This window comes from Protopterus annectens, chromosome 17.part0 (assembly GCF_019279795.1).
Source record: "Protopterus annectens isolate FY-2018-M chromosome 17.part0, PAN1.0, whole genome shotgun sequence".
Lineage (NCBI taxonomy): Eukaryota > Metazoa > Chordata > Ceratodontiformes > Protopteridae > Protopterus > Protopterus annectens.
The window spans coordinates 130,374,783-130,385,535 of NC_056751.1; the positions used below are offsets into that span (position 1 = coordinate 130,374,783).

Below are 10,753 nucleotides of genomic sequence, written 5' to 3' on the forward strand. Positions count from 1 at the left end.
GTCTTCCAAGGTTTCTCAAGGCTGTTTGTATTACCCCCCCCCCCCCCAAAAAAAAAAAAAACACTGTGACCATGGACACTCCCAGCTAAGGTATGGGGTATTATATGGGGAAGATGGTCCAAGGAACATTGTCTTCCTTGGAGGCCATTCTTCACATCATTGTTGTAAAGATGTCTGCAGTTCTCTTAAAGTTGCAGAACTTTCAGGATATCCTTCCTCTAAGGATGATTTCTTTCCAGACTGACAAATATGCAAGTTGTCCGGTACATCAGCATACAAGTGGAAACCCATTCATGTCAGTTATGTCGGAATGTGATGAGACTGTGGCAGTGGGTGATTATATTCTGATCGCTTTCTGGTAACAAATTCTCTTGGTAGATTGGAGAACAGGTTGAGCAGGTGTATCCTCCTACCTCACAAGTGGTCCCTGAATCCGACAATGGTGGAACAGATTTTTAAGTTGATGGGGCTGGCCATGCTGTGATCTTTTTGCCTCTCCCCTCAACACCAAGTGCAGCAGGTTCTTTGCCCTGATTTCCGTGGAGGTGGAGTCAAGGGATGCTTTGAAATACATTTGGCCCCCAGAATTCTCTGTGCCTTTCCCTCTACTCCCCTAATTCCAAAGTTTCTGCAGAAAGCATCAGAAGGAAAAGATCATAGTCACCCTCCATGTTCTGTTCTGGTCAGGTGTGGTTTCCCTTTTTTTGGCCTCATTTGATTCACCCTCTCTCCCCAAAAAAATGCTGGATCCCAATCCAGGACTTCTCTGTCTCCCTGCAGCATGCCTCCTCTGGGCATTCAGGCCCGCAGGTTAACTTCTTGGTTTCTCCTCTTCCAGTGATGGCTTCTCAGCCCAGGCTCTTCTCTTGTAATCCACATTTTTTTTTCTTCTTCTTGGAGCGAGTCTACTACGAAAATTTACAAAAGTAAATGGGAAAAAAATTTTTTTGGCTGCTCAAACAATCTGGATCCTTTTTCTTCTCCTCTCCCTAGAGTCTTAGACTTTCTGGTATCCATTTTCCAGGCTGGGGCCAGTTATTCTACCATTAAAATTCAGTTAGCTGCTTTTTCCAATTTTCAGGTTTGAGAAAATCATGAGACATTAGCCTCTCATAATTTATCCAAGATTTCATTAGGGGGAATCTTTATTCTTATATCCCCCACCTTAAGGACCTAACTCCCTCTTGGAACATGGCTGTTCTGCTTAAGGCTTTGAGCCTGCCGCCAAGGTGGACTTAAAATTTTTGACTTGAAAAATGATTTTTCTAGTGGCAGTAACTTCAGAACCAAGAGTATCTGAGCTAGAAGTCCCTATCCTGCAAAGTTGCCTTACATAATTTTTCGCAAGGGTAGGCATGTCCCTCAAAACCAATTCATTCTTTGTCCCCATAGTAGCACCTGAGACCTCACTGAATCAATGTATTAATCTCCTTCTCTTTCTTCGTAAGTTTTCCAGTAAAGAGGAATATATGCTATAGTTGCTGGATGTACATTGCTAACTTTGTTTCTACCTCCATCATACCAAATCCTTTAGAAAGACAGATCAACTATTTAGCCAATCTAAACTTTAGAAAATAGTTTCCAAAGAGTGTCCAAAGTTTCCATGGACAGGTGGTTGTCAGACTATTTCTCATGTCTGTAAGGAAAAAGGCTGGACTCTCCCAAAACCAGTGTAGAACTGCAGGGCTCATTCAACTAGGTCTGTCTCGACTTCTTAAGCCTTTTTTCCAGGGTCTCAATCAATGACATTTGTGTGGCCGCCACTTGTCCAATGTTCACACATTTATTTTTCATTTTAAGATAGATTTGATCTCCAGGAATTGGCTGGCCTTTGGTTCATCTGTCCTTTGGAGTATCATTCCAAGAGACCACACCAAGGTCTAACTAGCTGGGGACTCTCTCTCATCTGTTGAGGGAACAGACAGAAGAGGCAACCACAGATAGGAAAGTTATGTACTTGCCATAACAATAGGTCTGTGTTATTTGCTTCTGTCCTTTCTGAACTTTCCACCCTCCTTCCCCTTCCGTTCTCTGGTAGATAATTACCTTGGTTTCTGGATTGATAGTATGGTCTGGATGTTCTTCGTGTTTCACTGTTGCAGCCATTACGTTTTGTTATCTGCTTTGCAGTAGCCCTCAGTCAACCTGATTAACAAAGTCTTGGGTCCTGCGTTTGTTGCTGTCCCTTCCATGACGTCCGGTCTTCAGGGGTATAAAACATGCAGCCGACACCATTGCATCAGTCTTTCTTGCCGTGCGGTGCCCAAAGCAGAAACAGTTCGCAAGTGCCGTTCGGCCGACTCCTAAAACTTTTGTTTTTGAGTTTCAGAACCAAAGTCTTCAACTAAAGCTAAGTAACCGGTTGGGGAAACATTTTCATGCTCCTTCCGATGTCAGTAAAAATTAATAATTGCATTATTTGTGGAAAGCAAATACCTCAAAGATTTTCATTCGTACTGTATTCCTTGCCTAGGCCCTGACCACGACGTATCTGTCAGTTTTGTGCTTTATTTAATCAGTACACTATCCATCGTCAGTATATTTTCGCCTCTAAATATTTCGATTCTCGGTTTAATTATCCAGAAATATTGTCGGTTAGCCTTCCGACTACTGGGATTCTGAAAAAACGCAAAGGTAAAGACAGACAGGGCCGCCGAGGTGCAAAGCTGCCGACGCTTCTCCTAATCCATTCGCCAGTTTGCAGGTACTCAATGAGGTGCTTTCGCAACTCCTGATACCAGCTACTTCTGACTTGCAGGCCTCTACTGAGACCCATTCAGAGTCCGGTATGCCATGAGATGCTTCAGTTGTGGAACCTGTGGATGTTTCTACCTTGGATGGGTCCGGAGCCGCTGTGTAGGCACCTGTCTCTGAGGGTGTATTCAGGCCTATGGAATTGCATATTAAACTGACTCCATCTTCATTTAGGCCAAAATCTTGGACCATACCCAAGAAACAGACGCCCAGGCCGCATGCTCAGGCCTCTATGTCTAAAAAACAAATAAGAATGGCTGAAGATCTTATAACATTAATCAGGGGAAGCCAACCACCCCCTTCTAAGAGACCTAGGGCTGAAGTTGTTTATGAATCTTCTGAACAGGATTCTGATTTTTCTGATTCTTCTGATGATCTGGATTTGCCCTTATCTACTTATGCGGATTCTGATGCAGAGGACTCTATTCTGTCTGCTTCCCCTCTGCTAGATTTTTCTTTTGGTGAAACCTTACATACTCTAAGGGAGCATTTCCATTGGGGAAAGCCAGGATTTTTCTGATTCTGAAAAGAGGCTTAGGGATTTCTTACTCCTTCCTCAGCATAGGCCTTTAGCTATACCTCCTTTACTAGACTTTGTTGATGCCTTTTCAGAATCTAGTTTGGCCCCTGATTTTTTGCCTCCTGCTCCCAGAAAACCTGACCGATATTACAGGGTTCCTGATTCTCACAAGTTCCTTTTTAAAAATCCTATTGTGGATCCAGAGACTTTCACAGGGACCTAAGAGCATTAAGGCTTCTACTGCTAAAAATCCTACCCCCTCTTATAGAGACTCCAGAGCGCTGGATAGATGGGTAGGAAAGTTTACACTTCTTCAACCTTGGCCATTAGGGCTTTAAACTGCCAGTTTCATACGTTAAAATATCAACAACATGTTATTGGATTACTTAAACAAAAAATGATGTTGATTCCTGACTGTGCTGAAAATAAAGAATCGCAGGATTTAATGCATTCTGCTGAGCAGGTTGGAAAACATTCTTTGCAATGTGGATTTGATTCATTAGAGGCCTCTTGCAGGGCTGCTGTTACTGGATCTGTGCTCAGAAGGCATGCTTGGCTTAAGGAGCAATCTTTGCAAAATCATGTTAAAGCCAAATTTTTGGATGCTCCCTTAAATCAGGACCGCCTGTTTGGCAACAAGACTGAGGAAGTTCTTAAAAAGATGGACGGTAATGCTAAATTTATGCAAACTGTTAATTTCTTACAAGTTCAGCTTCCTATATTTAGTAGGCACTGACCCTCTAAAAATTGGTCCTTTCCAGCCCCTTCCAGGTCTTCTCAAGCCAAACCAAGACACAGCAGAAATCCCAAGTTTCAGTCCCAAGGGACACACAAGACTTAGGTAGTGGGGGGTTTCCGCACCCAAACCTGGGAGCAGCAAGACTCCCCCCTATGGAAAACAGTCTTAATGACTTGCTTTTAATTTTTCCAAGCACTTCGAACTGAATGCTCCTTTAGGTGGAAAGATTGGTCTGCAGGCCAAAAACTGGAAACTCATTACCAAGGACAAATGGGTTCTAAATATAGTTTCCCAAGGATACAGATTTAATTTCCACACATTACCAACGCCAAGCGGGTGGCCTGATCTACCCCCAAATTAGTGGGCAGAGGCCCAAATTCAGGTACTCTCTCTCTTAAATATGGGGGCTTCTCAGTTGGTACCAGAAGAGGAAAAGGGACAAGGTTTCTATTTGAGACTTTTCCTGGTACCCAGAAAAGGCAATACATGGCATCCTATCCTGGACCTTTCCATTCTAAACACCTTTCTGGTGATTCCAAAATTCAAAATGCGGACTCTTCACCAGCTGCTTCCTATGCTAGGCAAGGATGCATGGTTGGCAACACTGGACCTAAATGAAGCATACCTGCACATCCCTATTAGGGAGTCTTGCAGAAGATACCTATGCTTCAAAGCAGGCTACATGCACTGTCAGTTCTCTGCATTGCACTTTGGCTTATCTACTGTGCCCAGGGTATTCACAAAATGCATAGCTCCAGTCATTGCATTTTGCAGGCAAAGGAATATTTAAATATACCCATACCTGGACGATTGTCTAATTCGGGCAGAAAGCAAGGACATTCTCTTCAATCATCTGGCCTTTGTTCAAAGGGTACTGACTTGTCTGGGGTTCACCATAAACAAAAATAAATTCCACTTGGTACCCTGTCAACAAATCATATTCCTGGGAGCAAGCTTGAATACAACTTCCCAGATGGCTTTCCTCATGCCAGAGAAACGGATGCATTTGACAACTTACTTCAAACAAGTGGCCACAAAAACCCAGCTATCTGCAAGGCAAATACTGCAAGCCTTGGGGTTCATGGCCTCATGCATTCTTCTAATTCCATATACAAGGTTGCATATGAGGAAACTACAATGGTATCTCAAAAACCTATGGTGTCAACATTCACAGCTGCTATAACAATATAGCTAGATTTGCCACGGGCTCCACATACAGAACCCACCATTCTCATAATCTTCACAAATTAGGCTGGCTAGAACTTCCCAATCAAATATTTTATAACCAACTCATAGTTGTACATAAAATCCTCTACCAACCTACCAGCACCCCTAGTCTATCTAAACTTATAACCCCCTATAACAGCCTAACATCCCTACGCTCATCCAGCAGAGTGCTAGTACAAACAGCCAAAGCCTACAACTCAGCTGGAGATTCATTGTTTTCCAACTCTTTTGGTAAAAAATGGAACTCCCTGCCTCCAGAAGTAACCACTAATAGCTCCTTCCCTCAATTCAAAATTTCCCTGAAAACACACATGCACAGAGTCTCGCTATGTCCATGCCTAAATCCCAACTAGCTATATAAAGTAGACTTAGATAATCAAACTATACTCATATCTTAACCCTGACTAACATAAAAACACACCAATAAACATTTTAGACCAAACTTAGCTCTCAATTGTGGTTTTCCTTTTCTCCTTCTTAGATGACTACTCTGCCTCACACTATTTATAATTTCCTCCAATCTATACTACCATTTCTATTTCTTCTTCATCACTCGCTAACTGAAAATTCTTATTCTTCAGACACACCTCTCTAAAACTGGTTTTCCCTGTATATTTACTGCCTAAGCGATAATGTTTTTATCTCCTATCTATTTATAACTAATATCTATCTTTTGTCCTTGCCCAACTGTTAACCTTATAGAGATCCTTGTAAACTGCATTTTTTAAGTAGTATAAATAGATTCATTGTTAAATTTTAGATATGCTATTACCTAAATTTTTATTGTTACTAAATTTTTCATAACTTGGAGCTTTTCTCCCCGGGCCTCCGCTGTAAATGGATATATATCCAGTCGGACTTTTCCCGGTTAACAAATGCAAAATAAAATAAATAAATTTGGAAGCGAGGATTCCTATCATACCTTGTCTACGCCTAGAGTTCCTTTGGTGGGCAGAAACCTGCCACCAAAACAGGGGACTACCATTCACATTACCCCCTGCCAAACAAATCTTAACAGACGCATCAGACTTTGCATGAGGAGCTCACCTGGCAGGGAAGTGCATTCAGGGCAAATGGAACCCAAATCAAATGCACCTGCACATTAATCAAAAGGAAATGTTATCTGTACAGAATGCACTGACAGCCTTCAAGGACCATATTCTTCCAGGACAATTAATGGTAAAGACTGACACCACGGTCATGTGGTACATAAGCAGCGCGTGCACATTCTTACCCCCTCTGCAGACAAGCCATGGCATTGTGGAACACAGTCTTGAGCTACCAAGTGAATCTGCAAGCTCAATTCCTGCCAGGAAAACTAAATACACTGGCAGACGGACTAAGCAGAAACCTCATGGACCCACACGAATGGAAACTAGAACAAAGGATTTTCAACATGTTGAAAAGCAAATGGGGGAGTCCCGATATAGACCGGTTTGCCTCCCCCCAGAACCATCAACTGGACAAAATTTGTACAAGGATTCCCCACAAACAAGCTTGGAAAGTGGATGCTCTATCCTTCAGCTGGAAAAACCTATCAGTTTATGCCTTTCCTCCTCTGCCTCTGCTCTCCAAGGTACTACTGAAGATCAAACAGGACAAGCCAAGGACGATTTTCATTGCACCAGACTGGCCTCGCCAACACTGGTACTCACTCTTGCACAGTGCGTCACGCTTGGCTTCATGGCACCTCTCTGACTCCTTCCCTGTTGTCTCAGCAGGAGAACATGATTCTGCACCCTCAGCTGCAAACCCTGAACCTAGCAGCCTGGCTAATTATCTAATCTCTCCTTTACCATCCATCAGTAAATTAGTGATGGATATTTTAGAGGCAAGGAGGCCTAGTACTGGAAAATCTTATGCTGCAAAATGGAAAAGATTCTGTGTTTGGAACCAGTCTCGAGGAATGAACGCAGCAGTGCTCAATTTGCCTCAGATTCTACAATACTTAACTGAGATGCTTCATAAGGGCTTGTCTTTTTCTTTCATCAGAATTCATGCCTCATGCCATTTCAGCTCATTATAACACAGAGCCTCCTCTCATCTCTCACCCACTGCTCAAGCAGTTCCTCAGAGGGGCCAAAAATGTAAGGCCACCCAGGAGAGCTCCAACTCCAGCCTGAGATCTTAACTTTGTTTTGGAGAAACTCACTCTTCCTCCCTTCGAGCCAGCTGCTACTGCAGATTTAAAATTTCTTTCCTGAAAAACAGCTTTCCCTGTGGCAATCACTTCTGCAAGAAGGGTATCTGAATTGCAGGCCCTTATGGCAGTAGAACGTTTCATCTTTCATGCGGACAGAGTGTCCCTCAGAACCAGTCCCTCCTTCATGCCCAAGGTGGTATCCAGTGTGGCTCTTAATCAAGTCCATTCATTTGCCTACCTTTTTTCCTAACCCACAGAACAAAGGGGAACGGATACTGCACACTTTGGATTCGCGCAGACAGCTTAGATTCTACTTGGATAGGACTAAACCTCAAAGGAAATCTGAACAACTACTGGTGGCATTTGCTGCAGGGACAGAAGGGAGAGCTATTTCAAAACAAACCATTTCAAAATGGATAGCCCACTGCATTCATTTCTGCTATAAGCACCATGAAAAACCTATCCCACAGAGCATCAGACCCCATTCAACCAGGGCTGCATCCACCTCTGCAGCCTTTCTCAGGAGAGTCCCTACTAGGGATATCTTAGAAGCTTCTACCTGGAGTTCTGTACATACTTTCACCAAGCATTACCATTTGCCAATTTTCTCTAAATCCAGGGCTGGTTTTGCCACTGCAGTCTTGCAGGGCCTTATAGCTGTTCCTAATTCTATTTAAATTCCTCCTTCCAACCTTAGCTTTGGGAATCTACCCAAGTGTAATGACTAACAGTGAAACACAAAGAACATAGTACAGTTGTGTACACTTACCGTAAATGTAGATGTTCGAGTGTATTCACTGTTGCAGTCCTGGTTACCCTCCGTCCAGCGCCCTTATTTCTTTTGGCTATACGTCTACTCTCCTTTATTAAGCTCAAAAGCTTTTTGGTGTATTTGCTTTTTTGTTGGCGGTATAACCTTGTATATTTATAGAGTTAATTGTTTCCCATTATGGGGGTACTTGACATCTGGGGCAAGAAAAACTGTTGTAATGGCGTCGGCTGCATGTTTTATACCCGACCTGATGTCATGGAAGAAGGGACAGCAACCGACGCAGGGCCCAAGACTTTGTTAATCAGGCTGACTGAGGACTACTGCAAAGCAGATACCCCAAATGTAATGACTCCAGTAGTGAATGCACTCGAACATCTACATTTATGGTAAGTGTACACAACTGTACTTTCTTCAGGAATGTCCTACACACACACTGTTCCAGAGCAGCATTCCTTCACGGATCTCTGATTTATTAGATTTGATATCAATCTATGGGCTTTTGGCTCCATCTGTGGTTGTGGACAAACTCCATTTGAGGTAATGTTGGAGAGTGGAGGGGGATTATAGGTAATGGAAGGAGCCTGAGCTGTCAGTCTTAGTCTAGAGTTGCTGAAGTCTGATCTGTACTGAAGCAGACAGTGCAGGTCTGTCGTTACGGGAAGTACATAACTTTAATTTAAATGGTATAAAACATTAGTACTGATTGGTTAAATGCAAGTAATAAATATAATTTAAATGTAAAATGTTCTACAGTGGGTGATGTTACTAAGGTAAAATACACAGGTTAAAATGTAATGATTATAAAAGTTGACACTATGTATTTTCTTACCTTTTACCAAAGGATGCATTGTGGCTGCTGTAGTGAGTAAAATAAGTGGTACAGAAATTGTACCTTCTGATGATTTTACTTTTATCTAGGTTGTAAGTGGTGTTGGACTTGTTCTTGCATTTACTCCATTTTTTTTCATTTTCAGCTTTTACTCTGATTTTGGACCTCTAAATTTGGCAATGCTTTATAGGTACTGCTGTAAGCTGAACAAGAAGTTAAAGGTAACTTTTTTAATAAAATGTAAAATGAAACAAGTTTTTTTTTTTTTCTTAAGTTGTATATTTGCTTGTGAGCCCAGTTGTCTGGGTGCAATTTTGAGAAGACTGGGTTTGGGAATTTGCTTACAGTTGTGCGAAGGGTTTCTCAAGGAAGCAAAGTATGTGTCAGTCAGAAAGGGCTCATGACTTCATAAGTTGCTGAAAGGGTTTAATGAGTGGCTTCAGGGCGTGTGCATTTGAATGACTAGCAGCAAAGCAAACATTTTTTATCCTTCAGGATAAAAAGTTGCTTATTGTCATGGATCCAGGCAGAAAAAGTCACCTTAAATATATTTAGTATGATCACAAGAAGACAGCAAAGTGATTGTTGACCACCTTCCAAAACATGCTCAGTGCCCTGTACATGTGATAAAGAAATTGTCCCCTGAATGAATGGGGCTTATTGGCAGAGGGTGGCATTCCCAGCATTCCAGTGTCTTAACACTAAGAACCAGGCTTGAATGGCATGATGGTGCTTTTTGGGGTTGACGTCCAAGATAAAGAAAGCTAGTGGCTTTTGTTAATGGACTAAAATATGTGAATTCATCACTGCAGCTGTTTTCTGATTTCATAGAGCTAAAAGCAGATTTGTTTGAAAACTGTTGAGCAGGTCATCCAAATGGAGGAAATAGTCGATGCAGGTGACGGTAGAAAAATAATTTGAGTTTGTGTTAGAGGAAAACATTGCAAAAAAGATAGTCTTGCTGTAACAGTCTTAGAATTTTTTGATTAGTAGAATGCTCAAAAGGGCAAGTACTGGATTCTTGATTCCTGACTATGCACAAAGAAAAGTGCAGCTTTTGCAGAACTGGGGATTAAAATGACTAATATGCCTTATACCTGAGGCCAAGAGACTACAATGTAGCTCTCAATTGTTGACTGTCTTTTGAAATGTTAAGATGAGGAAACTGTTTTTAAAACCGTATGTAAGAAGGTATTGATAATGTACAGGATAAAGAAAGATCTGAGCGGTTTACAACTTGACTCATTTGGTCAGAATGGGAAATCATGGTGGCAGGTCATTCTAAGTAATTAAACATAAGCAGTGAAAAGCCTCTGGTATGCTGGAGGTGAGTTTTAAGGCCTTTATAAAACTAGGCAGCAAAATATGTACAGACTTCATGAGAGGATGAGAAGTTTCTAACTGGCTAATGGGGAAGTGAAGTATTTTGCTGATTAAGCTTAACAAATGGTGATAATCAAGAACACACTCGTTCATCATATTGCAGTAGTCTTGGCTATATGGGTTATATCCTGCGTAAGATATAACATCAGGATAGTTTCCAAAGCTTCAGGGCACCTTCCAAGTACCCAAACAGCCAGTCAGCTTGAGCTGAGCTGGCTAAAAGACTGATTTGGGCAACAAGTTCTTCAGAGCTTTTTTGCTACCGAAGAGTACAGTCCACTGAGACTTTCGGGGTTCAACAGCTTGTGCTGTTCCTTTGCTGGCAGATAAGGTCCCTTTAGCGGAAATAATTCCATTTTTGAAAATTGTTTCCTGAGCAGGAAAGT

The 10,753-nt window shown here is 41.9% G+C and overlaps 1 protein-coding gene across 6 annotated transcripts in view; it reads left to right on the forward strand.

Moving 5' to 3' along the window:
- Positions 1–10,753, forward strand: part of CDC14B (cell division cycle 14B) — a 2,772,169-nt gene that overhangs the window by 587,276 nt on the left and 2,174,140 nt on the right. For all 6 annotated transcript variants that reach the window (XM_044059784.1, XM_044059788.1, XM_044059789.1 and 3 more), the window contains one exon: positions 9,130–9,205. In XM_044059784.1, the coding sequence (XP_043915719.1) occupies positions 9,130–9,205 (76 nt within the window). The remainder of the gene's footprint in view (positions 1–9,129; positions 9,206–10,753) is intronic.